This window comes from Aythya marila (assembly GCF_965140915.1).
Source record: "Aythya marila genome assembly, chromosome: 11".
NCBI classification, from domain to species: Eukaryota; Metazoa; Chordata; class Aves; order Anseriformes; family Anatidae; genus Aythya; species Aythya marila.
Window position 1 is genome coordinate 21,878,362 of NC_139052.1, and position 22,834 is coordinate 21,901,195.

At 42.1% G+C, this 22,834-nt stretch overlaps 1 protein-coding gene across 5 annotated transcripts in view; it reads left to right on the forward strand.

Moving 5' to 3' along the window:
• The window catches only part of TP53BP1 (tumor protein p53 binding protein 1), a 40,424-nt gene that overhangs the window by 15,278 nt on the left and 2,312 nt on the right, over positions 1–22,834 (forward strand). For all 5 annotated transcript variants that reach the window (XM_082768931.1, XM_082768933.1, XM_082768929.1 and 2 more), the window contains 13 exons: positions 7,161–7,280; positions 7,880–8,116; positions 8,647–8,692; positions 9,966–10,058; positions 11,027–11,525; positions 12,502–12,654; positions 13,981–14,267; positions 14,604–14,780; positions 14,995–15,416; positions 15,545–15,736; positions 17,973–18,176; positions 18,768–18,980; positions 19,576–19,670. In XM_082768931.1, the coding sequence (XP_082625057.1) occupies positions 7,161–7,280; positions 7,880–8,116; positions 8,647–8,692; positions 9,966–10,058; positions 11,027–11,525; positions 12,502–12,654; positions 13,981–14,267; positions 14,604–14,780; positions 14,995–15,416; positions 15,545–15,736; positions 17,973–18,176; positions 18,768–18,980; positions 19,576–19,670 (2,738 nt within the window). The remainder of the gene's footprint in view (positions 1–7,160; positions 7,281–7,879; positions 8,117–8,646; positions 8,693–9,965; positions 10,059–11,026; positions 11,526–12,501; positions 12,655–13,980; positions 14,268–14,603; positions 14,781–14,994; positions 15,417–15,544; positions 15,737–17,972; positions 18,177–18,767; positions 18,981–19,575; positions 19,671–22,834) is intronic.

A 22,834-nucleotide genomic window follows, 5' to 3' on the forward strand; every position in this document is an offset into this window, starting at 1 on the left:
AAGTTCTAGGCATCAAAGGTTCTTGCAATAGGAGGATTGACATCTTAAATTATATTCTGAGTTTTAAAAAAATAATACCCCAACTGTCTTTATTTCACCAGGTATTAGTTTCATTTGATGACCCCTAATTCTGAAACCTTAAAAATCTGATAACTTCAATTTGTGTAGAATCCTGTATATGGCAAGAATGAAGGTACTTGATATCAGTATAGTAAAACCTATTTCCTTTCTATTAAGCCATTTTAGATATTAGGGAAGTGTAAAGATACAGAGGAGATCAAATATTATTTAACATGAAGGTGAGTGATGATGTTTTAGATACTGTGTTGTTAATTTCCTCTAACTGAAAGAAGGAAAATAACTTTTTGTGTAGAAGAAAATACATTTTTTAAAATTGAATTAAAAAAAAAAAAAAGACTTTAATGTTAACTAGCATGGGGCATTTGCTATGCTGGGACTGGATATCTCTGAAGATGATGTGGCATGGTCAAGAGAACAGTATAGGTCTTCGAATTTGACAAGAGTATTGGTTCTATTAAATAAACTGTTTGGCAGGACACTGCTGGAATGATGATAAAGATGAATAGCTATAATTATATACTGAAGCTGAACGTTATATTCCACTTCTGTATGGGGTTTCATTGAGTTCACAATCCCCAGCTTCTTTTTCAAGAGAGCATGAATAAAACTTCTTTTAGCTTGAGGTAATATTTCTCTTGCATATCATACTTAACACATCTTTTCTTAGATAAATCTAAATACAACTTAAAAACATCACATTTAGCTTGATTTACATTCCGAAGAGAGGTGTAAAATGAGCCATGTTTGGAGAAAATTAACTTGAAAATTAATGCTTGTGGTTGTATCTTGCATATTTATATTACACTAAATAGTAGAGTTGTCATAGAATCATAGAACAGCTTGGGTTGGAAGGAACATTAAAGATCATCTAGTTCCAACCTCCCTGCCATAGGCAAGGATGCCACCCACTAGGTCAGGTTGGCCAAGGCCCCATCCAGCCTGGCCTTGAACACTTTCAGGGATGGGGCATCCACAGCCTCTCTGGGCAACTTGTTCCAGTGCTCTCACTACCCTTACAGCAAAGAATTTCCTGCTAATGTCTGATCTAAACCTATCCTCTTTTAGTTTAAGACCGTTCCCCCTTATCCTGTTGTTATGTACCTGAGTAACGAGTCCCCCTCCATCTTTTTTTTTTTTTTTTTTTTTTTTTTTTTTTAATAAGACCCCTTTAAGCACTGAAAGGCCGCAGTGAAGTCTCCCCTGAGCCTTCTCTTCTCCAGGCTGAACAGCCCCAGCTCCCTCAGCCCTTCTTCACAGGAGAGGTGCTGCAGCTCTCTCATCATCTTTGCGGCCCTCCTCTGGACTCGCTCTAACAGGTCCCCATCTTTCTTGTGCTGGGGTCCCCAAACCTGGGCACAGGATTCCAGGTGGGGCCTCCCAGGTGGGGCCTCGCGAGGGCAGAGCAGAGGAGGACAGCCACCTCCCTCGACCTGCTGATCACACCTTTCTTGATGCAGCCCAGGACACAGTTGGCCTTCGGGGCTGCAAGCACACACTGCTGGCTCACATCGAGCCTTCCGTCCTCCAGAACCCCCAGGTCAACCCTGCAGAGCTGCTCAAACAGTTCTCCGAGTCCATACTCCTGTCTGGGGTTGCCCCGACCCGGGTGCAGCACCTTGCGCTTGACATGCTGAACCTCACGCGGTTCACGTGGCGGGCCCGCTTCTCCAGCCTGGCCAGATCCCTTTGGATGGCATTTCTTCTTTCTGTCGTACCAACTGCACCACTCTGCTTGGTGTCACCTGCAAACTTGTTGAGGGTGCACTTGATCCTATCGTCATGTCCTTGATGAAGATCTCGAAAAGCACCAGTCCCAAGACAGACCCCTGAGGGATACTGCTCGTCACCAGCCTCCACCTGGCCATAGAACCATTGACCACTACTCCCTAGGTATGGCCATCGAGCCAATTCCTTATCCGACGGATGGTCCACCCTTCAAATCCATATCTTTCCAATTTATAGATTAGGATGTCGTGTGGGACTGTGTCAAAAGCCTTACAGAAGTCCAGGTAGAGGACATCGGTCGGTCTTCCCTTGTCAACTGATGCAGTCACTCCATCGTAGAGGGCCACCGGATTAGTCAGGCATGATTTGCCCTTGGTGACGCCGTGCTGGCTGTCTCAGATCACCTCCTTGTCTCGCGTGTGCCTTAACACTGCCTCCAGGAAGATCTGTTCTGCGATCTTGGCTTGGAGCAGGTAATTACATATGATTACTTGATACCTGACACACAGTGTTTGCTACTTGCCCTGACAATATAAGACTTGTACTATCAATGATATCAGCTCCAGTACCTGACTATTTAGCACTTGAAAAATATAAAGCACTTATTCTCCCCAGAACTTACTCATATTGCATCAGGAGGTCCTGAATTTGCTCTTTACTTACAGTGGGAGGGACTTTGCTCTCTTTTCCCCCGCGTAGAGGTTTGGGGACGCAAGGGACATGGGAAGCCTGACTGCTAGTTAAGACTGAGGCAAAAAAGTTGTTCAGTATCTCAGCCTTCTCCACATCTGTTGTTACCAGTTCACTGTCTTCATTTGTCAGAGGCAACACTCTCCTTAGTCTTTTTTTTTTTTTTTTTTTTTTTTTTTTTTTGCGTCCAATGTACCTGTAGAACCCCTTTTTGCTCTTCTTTGCATCCCTTGCCAAGTTTACTTCTGTCAGTGCATTGGCTTTCCTGACCCCATCCAGACATCCATCCATTTCCCATCCCTGTACATCCAGACAGTATTTCTGTACTCTTCCCAGGGCACATGGCCTTGTTTCCACCGTCTGTGCATTTCCTTCTTTTGCCTAGGTTTGACCAGAAGGTTCTTGTTCAACCATGCTGGTTTCCTACCTTCCCTGCTTGATTTATTGTGTATGGGAATAGAGAGCTCTTGCGCTCTAAGGCAAATATCCTTAAAGAGTTGCCAGCTCTGATCGGATCCTCTGTCCCTAAAGACTGTCCCATGGGATCTCATCCACTAATTCTTCGAACAGGTGGAAGTACACTCTTCTAAAGTTCAGGGTCCTGACTTTGCTCTTAGCCAGGTCCATGTCCCTTGAGATCACGTAGGATTGCTCTATGTTACGAGAGAGTTGAGGCTTTTGAGATGTTCTGCCTGCTGCCTTCAGACTCCTGCGCTGCAATGGAAAAGTATGCATCGTAATTTTTTTTTTTGTTGTTGCCATCACACTGACTAAGGTATGAAGAGCTTTAAAGCATCATCCGACTTCTCTTTAAGCAGGTTTGTTCTCATAACAGTTATTTCCAACAGGAGGCAAATCCTCAGATAATGAAGCATACATTAGTATGCACAAACTTTGGGTGAGGACTAGAAGGATCTTGAAGAGTCCAAGAAGCAGGAGTAGAAACCAATGGTGAGGTGGGTAGGGGCACATCCTCCTGTTTATGAAGTTGCCTTGAATGAGCTTAAGTGAACTGTTCATTTATTCTACAAAAAAACCCCAAACACTCATAGGATGGAATATGATAGAGTAGGGGGAGAAAAGGGATGATCTGGAAGGCTTCTAGAAGTACATACAGTTCTTTCTTATTTGCTAATCTAGTCCTTTTTGATGTATCACAGGTAGGTATAACATACCAACAGAGAACACTGATGTAATCAAGCTTCTGTCCTGTCTAGCAGCACTAGTGAGTGAGTTAAGAGCAGAGGTAAGAGATGGCTTTTTGAAAGAGAAAGCGGAAGTTCTTAAATGTAAGTCATGGTTTGTGTTGGTTATGGATATTTTTGGCCCTGCCTCCCCCACACTGTACCAGTTTGAATATAAGTAATTGCTCTAGTTTTATTAGCTGCTTAGATAGTAAAATGTTCCTAGGTCTTCCACATAGTGGTCTTTCCTCTCTGCTTTCTTCTTTTGAAAATAATCCTGTAGCACGATCTGTAAGAGCGATTGGGTAGATGTGTGCACAGAAGACAAAATGGCCATCCACTAATAGTCTTCTGTGCACATCTTCATGTGGCTGAGAGCCATAGTATGCACCACATCCCTTTTAGAAGTGATGGGTAGGGAGAAGAAGTAGAGCAGAGGGGCCTGAGCTTCAGGCTGGCTATCTATGCAGTAATAGTGTGCAAGAGGCATCACCACATGTAGAAAATGGAGTGAGACTTAAATTTTCATCTACAGGAGAAGAGGATAACAAATCTGCTTTGCTTAGCTTGATGCACAGCTGGAAGAATCGATTGTCTCCTAAGGGTGTAGTTTTGTGCTATGCTGGTAGTTGCTATTTGCACTGTGCTGTAAAACATCCAACTCTCCCTGTGAAAGTTATCTAAGAAATTGAAATTTTTTATACCTTAGCATTAGCAAACTGGAGAGCGGCAAAGTGAGCCAAAGAAAGACTGGATCTTTTGATGTTGAAAGATAAAAGCAAATGTTACAGGATGATGGTCTTAAGGATATAGGAGAAGATTTTAGAGAAATACAACCTTTCATTGTTTGAATGGTTGGTACAGATAGGTGAAAGTAATTAAGCTTTCAGGCATACTATGCATTTTTTCAGGTCAGGCATTCAAAAGCCATTTGAGAGGAATGGTAATTGGCCTTTTGATATGCAGTGAACCCACAAAGTATGAATATCATTGTTCTGTGAAATACCTGTCCACTGCAAAAACACTCTGGAGTCCCTAAGATGATCTTAAGGATATTGCAGTTGCTGAACCATATCTTCAAAACCTGTGGTGGTATAGTGGCTGATGGTGAAGATGAGTTTCCAAAAGGACAGTAAATAACTTTTTACAGGCTATCTTTTTTTTTTCTTTCTCCCTCCCCCTTCCCCCATGAGTGGGTTATGTCTTTGTCATGTATTTATGGCATAATTTCCCCCAAGGCAGTTGTGTATATTATATGTGAGCATCTTGTGTAACTGCAGAATGATACACTATGTCTTGCGATAAATAAAAATTGTATGTGAGTATCTGGTGCTAGCTCTTGAAACCTTTACTAGAAAATTTCCAATACTGTTTAGTTTTGCTATTTTTTAATACATGCCTATTAAAATTAGAAGTTATAATGTGATTTGCATTGTTTGAGCAATGCTTTGTGAAAACGAAGGTTAGGATTAAAGATGATGAAAACCAATTTTGACCATAATGTGGGGGAGGAAATGGTTATTCTTTTAATCTTATTTAAAAATTCCATGTAATCTGTAAAGACTGATGCTTGCATATTAATGTCCTTCTGGTGGCAGCTGTCAGCTGGTTATAATACTGCAATATCTGTTATTTCCCTTAAAAGTTTACTCTGATGGCAAGTTTCCGATGTTATTGTGTAACTGTTCATTGACTGCTGCTATATATTCAAGCTCATAGGTAGCTATCTGAATCACAGAACGGTTGTGGTTGGAAGGGACTTCTGCAGGTCATCTGGTCCAACCCACTGCTCAGTTGAGATCACCCTGAGCAGGTTGCACAGGACTATGTCCAAGTGGGGTATATCTGCTGACCCAAGGCTAGCTATTTAGAATCATATGGTGATTTGGGTTGGAAAGGACATTAAAGCTCATGTAATTCTAAACCCTTGCCATGGGCAGGGACACTTTCCACTAGATCAGGTTGCTCAGAGCCTCATCCAATTTTCCACTTTTCCAACATCCACTTTCAGGGATGCGGTATCCACAGTGTCTCTGGGCAATGTGTTCCAGTGCCTCACCACACTCGTAGTGAAGAATTTCTTCCTAATGTCTAATCTAAATCTATGCTTTTTTAGTTTAAAACTGTTGTCCCTTGTCCTGTCACTACACACCCTGATGAAAAGTCCCTCCCCATCTTTCCTGCAGGCCACCTTTAAGTACAGGAAGGCTGGTATAAGGTCTCCCTACAGCTTTCTCTTCTCCAGGCTGAACGACCGCAGCTCTCTCAGCTGTCTTCACAGGGGAGGTGTTCCAGCCCTCTGGATCCATTCTAATAGGTCTATGTCTTTCTTAGGCTGGGGACCCCACAGCTAAACATGAGGTTTCACAAGAGCGGAGCAGAGGGTGAAAATCACTTTCCTCAGCCTGCTACACTTCTTTTGATGCAGCCCAGGATACAGTTGGCTTTCTGGGCTGCAGGTGCACATTGCCAGCTTGTGTTGAGTCTCTCATCAACCAGTGCCCCAAGTCCTTCTCTTCAGGGCTGCTCTCAATCTGTTCTCCACCCAGCCTGTATTTATGCTTGGGATTGCCCCAACTCAGGTGTAGGACCTTGCTCTTGGCCTTGTTGAATTGCATCAGGTTCACGTGAGCCCACTTCTCCAGCCTCTCCAGCCTGTCCAGGCCACTCTGGAAGGCATCCCTTCCCTCCGGTATGTCGACTGCACCATTCAGCTTGGTGTCATCTGCAAACTTGCTGAGGGTGCACTCGATCTCACTGTCCATGTTGCCGACAAAAATGTTAAAGAGCACCTGTCCCGGTAGCGACGCCTGAGGGACACTGCTCATTGCTGGTCTGCGCATGGATGTCAAGTCATTGAACAGAATTATTTGAGTGCAACCACCCAGCCATTTCCTTACCCACCAAGTGGTCCATCCATCACATTGACGTATTTCCAATTTAGAGACCAGAATGTCATGCAGGACAGTGTCAAATGCTTTGCACAAGTCCAGGTAGATGACGTCAGTTGCTCTTCTGTTATCCATGATGATAATACACCATTCTGTGCAAGGTTAGGTTATGAATTCAGGCAACACATAGCTCTGCCAATACAGTTGTGTCCTATCTTTCATTTTTGTTTCTGGCTTTGTTTCTGTTCCCTGTGCAAAATCCTGAGCACTTTTCAAGAAAACCTGCGTTCTGCAGAAGTCCTTTTCACATGAGGATATTTAGTCTCGCTTTCATCTAGCTTCTGGAGACAACTGCGTCAAAGTAGACCACAGTCCAGACTTCGACCGAGAGAGACTTTCCACATGAAAAGTGAGGAAGATCAGTTAGAGCAGCAACCCTGAGTCCACTAACTGTTCAGGAAGTTTTTGTACAGGATAGCACAAGGGTTATGCTTTTCCTCATTTCCACACTGCAGTGAACTTTTGCTTTTTGTACGTGGACTGGAGTACACTCCTGAAATCACTAATCCTGGCTCTCCCTGTCTTTTAGGAACCCCATTTCATTTTACTTTGCCAAAGGAGGGTGATATCATTCAGCCCTTGACCAGCATAACACCACCTCTTACTGGCCAGCTTAAAATGGGACCTAGAAGACACAGCACGCCAATTGGTGAGTTTGACCCAAATGGTTCTCTTCAGTTTGGAACTTTTTATTCTAGATGCAGGATCATAGGATAACTCAAACCTGTCTTGGCAAAAAACATTGCTGCTGTTTGAGGAGGGTTCATCCCTCTTTTTCTTTCCTCGGTCTGTAATGAAGATGTTTGCTACCTTAGTATGGGGTTGTATGGAACATACCTTCCTTCATTGCATTCCCATATATAACTCCATTAAAGAATGCAGAAGATCCCTTTGAGTAGTGAAAGCACTTAAATTAAAAGAAGGTTGTTCCCAGCATTCGTCGTTTTGCAAGACTTTCTCTGCTGGGTTCACAAAATAACAGCTTGCATGTGTTGGAGAAAAGGAATTGCATATTTCTGGTAAATAGTAAATCATTCTGCTCTCATCACAAGCTATGGATGATACTTGTGCTAAAAAACTTTGATCCTCTCAGAACTCTAGGATGACCAGAGAGGAATTTCCACTACTGCGCTATCACTAATAATGCATGCAGTGAAGCAGTTTCAAAACCAAACTGGGCCCTGAACCACAGCAGTGGGAACCACAATGGCTATTTCCATTTTTACTTCTTTGTTTTCCTATTTTCAGTGGCTGATAGTTGTCCAGACAGCACTATAGCAACTAGTGATGTTACAGCTGAGGGTACAATGGGGACCAACAATGTCACCATGGAAAGTGCAGTGGTATCAACAGATGTGTCAGAAGTGTGTGAAAAAGGAGATTCTCATGTAGTTCCTGAGGCTGATGCAAAACTCTCTCTGCAAATGAACCTTGTTACCCCTGTGAATGATGGGAGTGAGGAATCCCTGCGGTTCTGCTTGGAAAGTAAGAGACTGAAACCTTGGAACATACAGGTTGTACTAGACTTCAACACCCTGACTTAGAATCTCTCCATGGCATTCCCTGAGATGGTCTCTGAAATCTTGCAGTTTTTCTTCTTGGGCAGTGAGAAGAGAGGCCTCTGTTGTGGGGGAAAGATATTTCCAGCAGACTGAAAATTGTGATGTGCATTTGCAATGTACATTGCAATTGTTTGTGGGTGCTCTGTGAGACATGTAATCACAAGACAGAAAAAGAGTTTGGTTATGTTAAGGAATGAAAAGATACTGAAAGTATGATCTGAATGAACAAGTTTGATAGCATTTTAATCAGAACAGTGACATTCAGTCAAATAGCCTAAAACTTGCATATGTACATGTATATAGGCTCAGGGCTGTGATGGTAAGTTGGGTGGGGAGGCCTGAGGACTCTTTGTCTGACATTACTCAACCTCTCAGCTCACTGGGTGTGGGGTGCTTAGAAGGACAGGAGAGACTGTGACACTGAAATTGTCCTTCCCTTCCCTCTTGTTTCAGAGCCTACAGCCAGTGACAGGAAAAATGGATCTGCTGCTGCTGCCAGGTAACTGGGCTTGTTGCTGTGCAGAGTCAACACAGAGGTCTGGTTAGATCCTTTTTCTGCTCATTACCAGTGGAAGGGGGAATAACAGTTAAAATGAGACATAGAAGTAGGGAGCTCTTTTAAAGGTAGCAACAGCATCAACTCTTTAGTTCTTGCATCAGGTTTTAAGTGAGTAGATGTGGATGCGAGGTGGGTCCAAAACAGCAGGTTTCCTACCTGCTGTTTTGCTGTAGGCTTTGTGCTTTCCTACTAACATCAGCATTTTACCTCCTTTTGATTATAGTCAGAGCAGAAATTCATGTCTTGTGCAGTCCAGAATGCAGGTCTGCACTATCAACCTCTGAAATTTCAAACGTGGTTTTCTTTGTTATTGTGCAATTTTCTGCAAATAGTCTCAGCTCTGAGGAGTTCTGAAAGAAAATTCTGTTTGATATGAGGCTGATAGAAACATAACAAAGTCACTGACGGATTGAGATCACAGTTTAACGCGTTGACCAAAATATAAGTTTTCTTCCTTGATCTTTTAATCTGTATGTATCTGTCTTACCACACATGTAAGAAAAATAGTTTTGGAAACAGGCTTGTTATCATGTACTGTATTCCCACATCGCCTAGGGTTGCTTGGTTGTGTCTTTTAGACTGTATGATTTGTAAGTACTAATAAGAATCTGAGTGAGAAGACACTATCTATAGTGGTCTGAGTGAAGTATAAGGGTTTGAAGCAGTGAGAAAACTTTGAAATAAACTTAGTACCTCTTGTCGCAGAATTAGGTGCTGGATGGTAATTATGCCTCAGTGCTGAGGATGAATGGTCATCAGTCCTCACTGGTTGATGTTGGGTTGCCTTTGTAGGTGCAGGTTGAACTTGATCTCTCAGAGTCTGCTTTACAAGTCTTTCCCCATAATTTTGCTCTGTCATGAAGATTTTAAATAAGCAATAAATGGTCTAATGGTGTTCCCCAGTGGCTGCAAGAAATAGTGATGGTGAAACTCCTGATGGTGCTGTAGTTCTTCACCCTACGTTTTCTGGAATTGCTAGATTGCTCTTGGCTGTGAGAGTGTCTGCAGAAATAATAGAAGTGCTTATATAATTGTGGGTAATTTCTTGACCTTTGAGTGTCTGACCATCACACTCATTTTCTTGTTGCCTACATCAGCAAACTCAATTTGAATGTTTAATGCCAGTAGTTGTTTTCCCAGGGGGCTAGAAAACTCGTTATGCTGTATTTTCACAATCCCTAATGCCTTTTTTTTTTTTAATCTGCGTTGCTAGCTCCCAGAAAGCATCATCTGTGTTCAGTCGTGTCTGTGAAGTTCGGCGAGAGGATGAGGCCAGAGGCCATGACCTTTCAGCTTCTCCATATAGGTAACTACTTACAGTCTTTGACTGCCAGTCCTGGTTAGATTTTGGATTTACACACGTGTGCATTTTTAACATTAATGACTCAGTGTAGTCTCTTTGTCTTTGGATGACTTAAAAGGTTGGGCACAATGGAATGAATATATTAAGTACTGTATGTCTATATCTCACATGGTAATCACAGAATGGTTGAGGTTCGAAGGGAACCCTGGAGAGTACACAGTGTCCAACCCCCTACCAAGCAGGGACACCTAGAGCACATAGCACAGGATCGCATCCAGGAGGATTTTGAAATTCTATCTTTTGATTGAAGTTTTGACCTATGAAGAAAAAGTAATTTATATTGCAAGAGTATTGAACGGTTATACTGTAGACAGCGATGACCAGGAACTTCTAGCGCTGGGCAGTGTACAGACAGAATGGAAGACAGTCACTCCTCAAAGCCTCTCAGGTATGAGGGAGGTGAGGGAGGATAAATGTGTACTTCTAGTAAGATTCGGTATACAGTCCCATATAAAACCTGGTAAGACTATTGACGGGGAAGAGAAATCCTAGTGAAAGTGTTAAACAGCATTTGTGTTCACACTCCTGCCTCCTCTTCCTAGGTGTGATTAACTCTTTCAGGTCAAGGAAGTGCTGAAGCAGACTGTAGCAACTTCAAGATGGCGTGACTTTGAGAAGCATTTCGCATATGTGGTCCTTGTTGTTTGGAGCATACCTTGCTTTATTAGTGTTTGCAAAAGCTCCTAGTTTTCTATAGGTGTCAGCAATTCTTCCTGCCACCACATGGATCACTTGAGAGATGTTGCAAAATGTTTTACAATTTGAAAACACACCGAGTTCTTTGTAAGCTTAAGAAGCAATTGAAAAAATGCATTGTTGTATTTTGAATAGTGCTTTGACCTGAGTAGCAGAATATTGGCCTTCCTGCTTTTTTAATCAATAATTTTGACCTATATATAACTGGTTTGCAGGGGGAATCTATTCAGTTTTCCTGGCACAGAAGAAGATGATGAATTATGTAAAAATCCCAGTCAGCAGTGCCGGCAACACAGAGCAGATGACAGTGGTAGACAGCTCCTAATTCCTCGGAGGATGCAACAGGGCTGCCATCAACAACCTCCCTGTGCAGAGGAGAGGGAGTGTGTGGAGACTGGTACTGTTAGCACTCAGATGGAAGAAGGGACAAGAACGCAGAAGAAACCAAGTAAAGCTGTTGCAATTAATGAAAGCCAAGAGAAGCAAGCAAATACTAATAATAAAGGGATTCAAACTGCAGCAGACTCTCATTTTACCCCAACAACTGTTACAGTAGCAACACAAACAGCAGAAGGAATCTGTAGGCGAGTGGATGTGGGAACCAGTATGTCTGGGCAAAGACCTGGTCGACAAGATGCGAACATCCAAACTGAGGAGAGTGGGGAAAAGCTTGTGAATGCATCTGGAGAAGACACAGACTCTCTGCACAGTCAGGTGGGATGAAGGCTGCCTGTATTTAATTTTACTGCTTTAGAACAGTGAAGTATCCCTTCAGCCAATAAATTCACTAACAATAATTCCTCTGTCAAAAAAAAGCCAAGAGACCTCTTCAAAACATAAATGGCTTAAGCTTTCCTTTATCAACTGTAGGCAGCTGTTAAGGGACTGCAGTACTCAGTGGACAGAGTAAGTTTGGGAAGTAAATGTCTTGATATTTTCTGAGAAACTACGGCAAGTGATTTTGTGTCTGTCTGTGTATGTCTAGATGTAGTTAACGCTATTAAAAAAAAAACAAAAAAAAAAAAAAACTTTTTTTTGGATGGAGGAGGAAGTTGTATGAAATCTGGAAGGAATGCTTTGATGTCTCCTATTTGCACCAGTGAACTTCTGGCACTTTCACTGGATGGAGCAGCAGAATACAATGGATAAACACATCAGGGGAGAGTTCCTCTAGTTAAACATTCTAATAAGATGAATTAGCTTTGAACTAGTGTTTCAGAAAGTTTGCTGCAGACTCAAGAAAAATAACTGCTTTGAAGTTAGAGCTTGCATATTTCTTATGAATATAAGGACTAGAATAATGATCTTTTCTAGACTTGAAATAAGAACTGTGCCTCCTCTGAGAAATAGGAGGTTAGAGGGCCATAAATACACTCTGTAATAGTTATGAGATCTGAGAGCCCACTGAATGACTATCAGAAGCTATACTAAGACAGTTTGGTGTTTCTTCCTTGGACTGCTGTGATTTCCCTTCCTCTGCCCCTCAACAAATGAGCAAAATGTGTTCAGTTTTCCCTTGTTCGGGGTCTTTCATGTTGTTGCATCTAATTTGCAGCAAGATACTGAAAGGTTCCCTACGACAGTACTCAAATGCGATAAGAAAAAACTGTACTGCAGAGATAGCTGTTCACAGAAATTATTTGCTTTTGGATGTGGTTTGTTTTCATTTTAATTTGTCTTGTTTATACAGGGAGAGGAGGAATTTAACCTTCTTCATCCACCTAGAGGCCAGGTTCAACGTCGCCACATGCGAACTGTTCGAGAGGTGCGCACTGTTGTTACCCGTGTTATAACAGATGTTTACTATGTAAATGGCGCAGAGGTAGAACGAAAAGTAGTTGAGGTAAGATCCTGTTTTCAGGGCTAAATATACTAATATGTTGGCTGAAAAAATAAATTGTATTGTGGCTGCAGAAAACGTGAGCTGAGTGGGCAAACCAGTGTGCCGTGATGACAATTTTTTTTTTTCAATGAGTGAACATATAGACCATTCAGTGCATATTGAAAGCTGTGTGTTTGTTGCTGGTGTATTTCATTCCTGTTACTGCGTTCTGAAGACACACTTCTCTGGGAGACAAAAATGGACAAAAGACTTTATAATATGCTTCTAACTATTGTAAAATTCTTGGGTTTTTGTCAAAGCAGAGATTTCAGAATGGGCAGAAATTCTATTAGTCAGCAAAAATCATTTCTATCTGTAAAATTGAACTATATAAGACTGTTCAGCCTGTTTTGCAATTCAGTGTTATCTTTCACCTGTAGTCCATGGGGTTTTGAGTCCTGTCGACCAGATTCTGTAAGAGATCTCCAAAAAGCATCTCGAAATCAAAAAATAAACAAGCCTATTTTTACTATGCTTGTATTGCTGTACAATCCATTCCTTTATTGGAAAATCTTTCGGGAAACTCAAAGAATAGTCAACAAATGCTGATATGATATACATGGTAAACATACCAGCCTGCTTGCAGTAGTAACATATTACTGCTATTCTGCTATACAGGTAAATAACATAAGTGTCTTGTGCTAACTTTGTTACAGTGAATAATGTAATTACTCTTTGCAATGAGTAAAGGTACAAATGGATAAATTAGTTCAGTTACTTACGCTCTCACACCTGACACTACACACAAAATTGCTTATTGTAATATTAAAATAGAGAATTAGATTTTCTTAAATGTGTTTTCACAGGCTATGTAATCGTAATCGTATAACCATGTCCAGTTTATCTACCTACGTTTGATATCAGTGTTGTGTTGACAGACCTGTAAATATCCATAAAACTTGAATTGCTCCAAATGACCAACCATCTGATTTTGATCTTGTATTACTAGTAACCAAAGGCTGATAGTGTGTCATGTAGTTCTTGCACTCTTACGCTCTAAAAGGGTGGAAATCATTCAAAGCCAGGCTGATTTCTGGCTTTGAAATCAAAGCCGTCCAAGCTCTGTCTTGGTGACTGATTTCTTAATGTGACTTCTTCATATGGAGCACAGCTACAGGCCTGTAGGGAGAGAGCTGCTGTCTGCCTTTGATTAGTCCAGATTCAATCTGCGTAGCTGTCTTCAATTTCATGAATGTATTCTCAGCTTGTTTGTGTCTGATGCTTCTACAATGTAGCTTCCATCTAGCAAGTTCATCACCTTTGAAGTGGCCTCTTTTTTCTTCTAAGGAAACTGAGGAGCCTATAGTGGAGTGCCAGGAGTGTGAGACAGACACATCCTCCTCTAGAACAGCAGTGGGCTCATCACTGACCTCAGGGGACCTTGGTGATGTCAGCTCCTTCTCATCTAAGGCCTCAAGCCTCCACCGCACATCCAGTGGAGCAAGCAGTGGTCACTCTGCAACACACAGCAGCAGCTCAGCACGAGGAACTGGAGCTGTCAAAGGGAAAATGTGTGGTGCGGAAACTGGAGAGTTTGTTTTACCCATTGGCAGAGGTATCTTAGGAAAACTAAGGTATGTGCAGAGCTTTGAGAATGGAGAAGGTATTTTGCAGAAGTCAACAGCTGGCTTGGGTGAAATGTGAAGCAAGGTAGACCCCAAACCAAGAATATTCAAGAAAGGATCTGTCTTGATGAACAGAAATAAGGAACAGTCTTTGTAGTCCCATCTTTTCTTCCTGAAGGAGTAATGGTTGTTTCCTTATGATGCATAGCTTTGCTTTTGCTCTGAGCAGTTCAGGAAGGATGAGGCAAAGTTCTTGTCCAGTTGGCAGATCACAGGGAAAATGGGGTGTTATAGCAAGGTGATAACTCTTTTCAGAATGGTTAACTGAACTCATGAATTCTCTAGCCCTAGGAAAGGAGCTGGTCAGCCAGCATCTCCTCTCAGAGTTAGCCAGACAGGAGCGCTTCTGTGTGAGGAAGAGGAGGACTCTATGCTTGGTACTCGTCAGGGTGGCAGAGCACCTGTTACACCTCGTGGGCGAGGAAGAAGAGGCCGCCCACCATCTCGAACAACAGCAACAAGGTACCCTGGAAAAAGGATTCTGTAATTTTAATATTGTCAAGGAAGAGAAGGGGGGCCTGCTGTATTAATGTGACAGAGAAAATGGAGAGTTAAGTATTTCAGGAGTTAGTTTTTGGTGATAGCATGTAGCAGCAGCAAGAATCTGTCCTAAATATTCTTTGTTTAGTAACTGTTTTTCCTGATCCTTCTGGGTCTGCTTTTGTCTTTTCTACAGAGATTTAGCTGGAATTCCAGGTGTAGAGGATCTCTCAACTACAGCATCACCTGAGGAGAAATCATTTGTTCGTGCAGTTCGCCAGCCAGATGGAGGGGAGAAATCTGACACTTCTGGCTTCTGTGCCTTACGTCGAAGTGACTCTCCAGAAATCCCGTTACAAGTGGTGACTGGTCCTTCAGACTGTGCAGACTCATCCTCTGGGAGCAGCTTTGTGGGCCTCAGGGTTGTAGCAAAGTGGTCTTCAAATGGGTACTTCTATTCTGGAATGATAACCCAAGATGTTGGGGCAGGGAAGTACAAGCTGCTTTTTGATGATGGGTATGAATGTGATGTGCTAGGAAAAGATATTCTACTGTGTGACCCTATCCCACTGGAAACTGAGGTGACTGCACTCTCAGAGGATGAGTACTTCAGTGCAGGTAAGAGCAGTGCTTGAGGTCAGTTCCTGAGTTCTCTTGAGGTGCTGAATCCAATGGAAGATGGGTGTTTGTTCAGGAGGATGGGAAGCCTAGGTGTAGTTAACAGGTGTCATTTGCTGTCTTATCAGGTGTAGTGAAAGGACACCGGAAAGAGTCAGGAGAGCTATATTATTGCATTGAAAAGGAAGGCCAGCGGAAGTGGTATAAACGAATGGCTGTTATCCTGTCTCTGGAACAAGGAAATAAGCTCCGGGAGCAGTTTGGGCTAGGCCCTTACGAACCTGTCACCCCCCTGACGAAGGCAGCTGACATCAGTCTTGGTAAGGGGAGGTGCCATTGAGCTGCTGACTCTATGTAGTTTGAAGTGCTCCTGTTTTTCTTCCGGGGCTATGCTGTCACACATCTTTGTGCCTTTGAGATGTTTCTGCTTCCTAATCCCAATTACCCATGTTTTATATCTTTCTGGATATTCGAAAATGTTTTCAGAGTTCATAGAATATCCCAAGTTGGAAGGGACCCACAAGGATCATCAAGTCCAACTCCTGGGTTCCCAAAGGACCATGCAAAAAATCAAACCATGTGCCTGAGAGTGTTGTCCAAACACTTACTGAACGCCAGTAGGCTTAGTGCTGTGACCACTTCCCTGGGGAGCCTGTTCCACTGCCAGACCCACCCTCTCTGTGAAGAACCTTTTTGTGATAACCAGCCTGAACTGCCTGTTGCAGCTTCAAGCCATTTCCTCAGGTCCAATTGCTGGTCACCAGAGAGAAATCAGTGCCTTCCCCTCTGTTCCCCCTCGTGAGGAAGCTGTAAACCATGATGAGGTCCCCCCTCGGTCTTGTTTTCTTCATGCTGAGCAAACCAAGTAGCTTCAGCAGCTCCTCACATGTTCATGGAGTTCATTGACAACTACCTACAAATTGCACTGAGCCAAGTCAAGATCCATCTAACCCTGTAACCCTGTGTGCTGCCTCAAACAGCAGCTTTTTGTGTATCTTAGGGGGGATCACACAGGAAAAGCAAGTTTGGATTTGATCTTTGGTCTAATACAGCCTTTCAGTAGTCAAGTCTGTTGAATCTTTTGGATCAGAGGCTGCTTCTGGACCATGGTTTTTATCGGTTAGCAGCAGACCTGAATTTTGTCTGATGCATTAAAACAGAGTTGTAGTGGCACAGTCAGTGTGGCTTGTTGTAGTCAGCTTTAGTTTGGATAAGCATTAAGTAATTTTATGTCATCAGTAGACTTTATCTCACAATTCTTTCTCCTTTCTAAATATCTTATTAGCATGTTGAGCAGTATATGCCTGAACACAAATACTTGAAGTGCTATATAAGTAACTTTGTTCCATGTATTCTTGCCCAGTGATCATCCTTTGTGATGACCGGTTATTAACACATGAGAGGACATTGCTCCTGTTTGCTTTAGTAGCTTAAGTTATAGAGAAGCTTTTGGTAAGATCATTTTATATATATATATATATATATATATATATATATATATATATATATATACACACACACACATACATACACATAAACATTTTATTTAAAAACAACAACTCTTCAGTCACTCATGCAGATCAATCATCATCCATATTCTCATTGATTCTTTCAAAGAATGCTAATGTATTCAAGATGATAAATACAAATAAGTTTTTGTTTCCCACCAGGTCACTTCTTCATGAATCTACCAGATCCTTATTATCGTTTCAGTGAATTTGTTGGTACAAAAAAAAAAGCCACAAAGCTACCATTTTGTAGTTCTCTGGATTGTGCTGGAGGTGCTAAGAAAATGTTTCATTAGTACTATAGTGTGTACCTCTGTATGGAGGTGATTTTTAAACAACAGGTTACGTGCAGCTGTTTGTAACTTAGCAATTCCAGACTTGAATTCCTTGATACGACTTGCTAAGCATTGGATTACCTTATTAATTCATCTTTCTTCCATTATCCCTAAGTTCCTCTCTATCACACATACAAATAACTTATTCAGCTTTCCTGTGACAGCATGTTTGTTGAATATATGAGATCTTTGAGACCCTTTTCCTGTTTGTATCTCTTGCTCAGAAACATAGTGGTATTGACTGACTTGTGGAGAGCAACCTGCTTCCAGGGTAGTGGTGCCTACTGTACTCAGTTACACTTGGTATGTAGGGTGACTGCTGTGATATAAACTGTTCGGTTATGCTGGGTGGAAAAGAGACTGGCAGAGTACTTGGCTTGAGAGAAGAGACATGCAAGCAAGGGTGGATTTTTTTGTTTGTTTTTGTTTTTTCCTCTCTGCTGTTTTGCTCTAACAGAGGGTGGTAGTATGTACCTGCTAGATACTGTTGAGTGTAGCCATCTCTGGACAAATAGATAGGGGTAGGTAACAGCAGGAGTTCAAGAAGCGTTTGGACAGACACATGCTCTGATTTTTTTTTTCTTTTTAATTATTATTATTTTGGGTGGTCTTTTGGGGACCAGGGAGTTGGACTCGGTGATCCTTGTGGGTCCCTTCCAACTCAGATGTTCTATGAAAATCAGTTGTTATAATCTCTGCATACTGTATTACAGATAATCTTGTGGAGGGGAAGCGGAAGCGACGTAGTAACCTTGCTTCTCCCAGCACTTCCAGCAGTAGCACAACTCCCACTCGTAAAGGTCTGGAGAGTCCACGCATCCCACCAGGTGTGCTGTCTGGTAAGAGGAAGCTTGTCGCTTCTGAAGAAGAGAGATCCCCAGCTAAACGTGGCCGCAAGTCAGCAACAATGAAGCCTGGTGAGAACATTGTTTTCTGTTCTTAATCTTTATTAGCCTTTTTTTTTTTTTTTTCCTCCTTGATATATAATATATATATATTATTGTAGTTGGTCTTTCCACTTCACACAAGCATCTTTCTTACTTTTTGCTTATTTGGCCTGTAGGATTTGAGATAGATTATCCCTGGATACATTCAGTAGCCAGAGATATTTTTAGCATAGTCTGAGTGTTTGTCTGCCATCTTTTCATTTCTGCCTTTTAGAAGTGTTCTTTGCAGCATGTTGTTCTGACCGTAATGCCTCTCTTCTTTCTTACCTGTTTAGTCAGTCCTGATACGCCTTCACAGTTAATGCTGTGAAGGGTCCCTTTGTTTCAGGATATTGACAAACTGCCAAACATTGTTCTATTAGTCGCTAGGGTTTTGATTTAAAGATTCTTTCCAGCTACACGGGTAAAAGATGCCAACCTATCCTAGCTTAATCATAACGAAGTCCTGCCTCCCTTTCTTCTCCAGTAAAACAACTGAAATTGAACATATCCCAAATCATTCCTCAGGTCTTTGTGTTGAACCTGACTTGTGAGACTCATGGTGCTTCCATCTTCCCACAGGGGCTGTGAGAGCAGGAGAGTTTGTGAGCACCTGTGAAGGTGTAGACACTGTAGATCCCCCAGTTCTGGAGGACCATCATGGACCATTGCCCCACAATAAGACACTCTTTTTGGGTTATGCCTTTCTTCTCACCATGGCAACACCCAGTGACAAATTGGTCAATCGCCAGAAAACATCAGATGGTCCTGCAGGGAGTAGTGAAGAAGAAGAAGGTGAGGTGAACCTTACCCATCACATTTTCAAGTGGAATGCTGTTGCTTTGGGAAAAGGGATGGATTTTGTCTGATCAGGCATTGGTGTGAGTGTTTTTCTCTTGCTCATTAATCCTTTGCAGAAAGGAGATAACTGTCAGTCTCTTAGAGAATTTACAACCTGAAATGTAGCAAACATCAGTGATGATCATAAGGCTGTTCAGCAAAATAAGAAAGGTATGACAGAAGGATCAGCAGACTCTGAATATATCACTAGTGTAATATAAGAAAGAAGGTTTTAAGAAAAGAGATAGTGCTGAGAAACAGGACTTGAAAGCATGAATGGATTGCAGCAGTTTACCTTCACTGAAGTCATGTTTCATGCAGTTAACTGCGGCATGAAGAAAGCCACCAAGTGCTCACTTGGCTAATTAGGCCATTGCTGCGCTGCCTTTACTGATGTCCTTTTTTTTGGACTCCTCTGAGAATTTTTGTAGATGTACTTGGGAGAAAGGGGAGCGGATCCCTTATTAGAATGGATGAGTTGTGAAGACTGAGGAGGGTATGGACATGGACAGGTTATAGCCAAAAATTTAACCTTCTATTTCTGTTCTAGAATTTTTAGATATGACTCCATACAACAAACATTATATAGCACAACAGCTGCGAGCAGGAGCCGGCTATATCTTGGAAGACTTTAATGAAACCCAGGTAAGGACTTGGGTAATAGTTTAGGATGATAGTCACAGAATAATTGAGATTGGAAGGAATTTTCTATAGATCATCTAGTCTACTCCCCCTGCTCAAAACAGAATCAACTTGAGAAAGTTGCTCAGGACCTTGTCCAGTTGGTTTTTGAGCACCCCTGAAGGTGGAGACTCCACAGCCTGACAGGGCAACTTATTCTAGTGTTTGACCACCCCCAATTTAAAAAAATAAATAAATTAAAAAAAAAAATCCTGTATTTAGGTTTGTATCTTCTCATCCTTTTAGTGGATACCAGGAAGTATAGTTTGGCTCCATCTACACCCTCCTGTCAGTTACTAATATGCTCTGGTAAGACTACCTAAGCCATCTCCTCTGGAGCCAAACACACCCAGTTCTCTCAGTCTCTTGATCAGATGCTCCAAATCTTAGATCATCTTAATGGCTCTTGGCTGGGTCTGCTCCAGGTTGTCCATGTCTTTCTCATACTGTGGAACCTAGGACTGGATGCAGTTCTGCAGATGTGGTCTCACCAGTGCTGCAAATAGAGCAGTATGATAGATAGACAGAGCGAGCAGCAGGATAACCAGCCTTGACCTGCTTTAATGTTAACGCAGACAAGGATGCTGGTTGGCTTGATGCAAAGACACTCTGCTAGCTCATATTCATCTTGTCTTCCACCAGAACCCCAGGTCCTTCTCTGCAAAGCTACTTTTCACTTGGTCAGTTCCCAGCACATACTGATGATGGAGTTACTCCTACCTGGGTGTGGCACTTAACATTTCCCTTTGTCAAATTTAATGAGATTCCTGTCAGGCCATTTTTCCAGCCTGTTGAGTCCCTCCTGAAAAGCAGCACCGTCTACAATGTTTTTCAGTAGAATGTTGAAAAACTGAATTCTTTTAGGCAAGAATAGATGGTGGGGAAGCTAAGCATCGTTTACGCTTCTCCATACATACAAGTGTTTCTTGCGTGTCAGTGTTTGGCTTTGTAAAAGTAAGCTGAAGAGATGAACTGGATGTACAGGAAGGCTCCTATAGAGCCATCTCCCCTTTTTTCATCTTCCTCTCTTTTGGTACTTCTGATGAATGGCAGGTAAATTATGAGTAAATTAAGCATAGTTCTCATAGGAAAGAGTAACTTATACTTCTCATGTAATACAGTGTGTTGTAATTTATTGGTAATAATTCTAGGGCATTTCCTGGGGGATTTGGGCAACTAGAGACAGTTCAGCATTTTTCAGTGTTGTCTCCCTGAGAAATGTTGCATAGTCTAAATAGGAGTCAAGTAAAATGGGATGCGCAGAATAGCTCCTGTTACAATATGGTATGGGAGACAGAGCAGTTGAAACTGAAAAGCAACGGACTTACAACTGGTAAACTACTTGTATGATGAAAAACAATTCTGTCAGAATCTGACCAGGCCTCAAGAATCAGCTGAAAGTATTCCCTCCCATCTGAAGAATGATTAGTTAGTCAACAGCTAGCTTATATATGAGAAGATCTCTAATTTCAAACAGATCTAGGAGTGCGATTTTCTGAGTTGGCAACCTCAGTACTTGTGACAGGAAGTTACCTTCAAGATGCTTTAGGAATTTTCCAGACTTGCTTGCTGTGGTGGTATGATATAGCCAGTTTATGCCTAGGAAATTGGAGTGTCCCATAAGGATGAGGGTAACTGATCCAGAAATTTCCCCAAATTGCCTATAGAGTAGTTCATCTGTGCCATTGTCCTGGGTAGGTGGTTGATAGTAGACACCCACAACGGTGTCTTTGATATCTGTCTCCTTAATCCTCATTCAGAGGCTCTCTATGGCATCGTCCCCAACGGCAATGGCCATATAGTCTCATCTCTCCCTGACATACAGCAGAACACCTCCACCTCACCTGTCCTGCATATCCTTCTTGAACTTCTGATAGCCCTCCATCCCAGCACTCCAGCTGTGGGTCTTGTCCTGCCAAATCTCACTAATACCAGATATATTATAGCTCTGGGACAGGACAGAAGCTTCCAGCTTGTCCCGTTTGTTCTTCATACTGCTTGCATTGGTATACAAGTGTATCAGACGTGCTCCTGAACCCACAGTGCTCCCTGGAGCAGCATAGATGCTCCTGTTAGCCTTGCCACCAGGAGACAGTGCTGCACCATCCATTGGCTTAACCTCAGTGCTCCTAATGGTATTCGCCTCCTGCACTGATCCTAGTTCAAAGCCCTCTCAATCCGTCTCACTAGGCTATGGGCCAAGAAACATTTCCCTCAACAAGACAGGTGGGTCTCATCAGGCCCCGGCAAACCTCTGTTCTTGAAGACTCTTCCGTGATTATAAATCCCAAAATTCTTGCAGAGGCACCAGTCTTGGAGCCAAGCATTGATGACCTGGACTTACTTTCTTTTCCAATCTTTCCCTGTTATTATGGGAAGATTGAGGAAAACATGATCTGTGCTCCTGAGTCCTTTAGTTTTCTCCCCAACACCCTGAAGTCCCTCCTGATAGACCTTAGACTTCCTGTTGTTATGTTTTTGGTACCCACTTGAAAAAGGAGAGGGTAATAGTCTGAAGGTTGTATTATGCTCAGACACTTCGTAGTAGCATCCCTGAAGCCCTGTGGAGGCAGCAAACCTCTTTGTGAAGAGGGATCTGGTATGCACATGGGTCAGATTAGATAATATGTGAAACATGTAGGCATGAATAATGTGGGCACACCTGTATCGAAGCTTTGTATGATGTAGTGATGATGAAATTACAAGTAATGATGGCTTCCAGAACAAGTCTTTTCCTGTAGTTTTATGTAGAGAACATAAAATAGCAGACAAAGCCAGAAAGACAAAGCCAGACTTTGAGGCAGATGGTAGTTTTTTTTTTTTACTTATTATACACGTACTTTTTCTCAAGTCAGAAAATAAGGTTCAGATTTTTAATAAAAAAGGTAAACTGTTCTTGGAGCATTTTGCCTGAAGATGTAGTCTTCTCTACTGACTTAGAGTAACAATTTAAATGATGAATTTCCTCCTTTATCTGAAGCGGCAGGCAGTTATACAAATTTTACCAGGTAGTTTTTGCCTGTACTGCATAGCCATAGCTTTGAATAGGTGGTTATTATAGGTACTTCTGATCTCAGAATCTGTTTATCTAATTCTCTTTTCTCATAATATAGCTGTGAAAGCAGAGT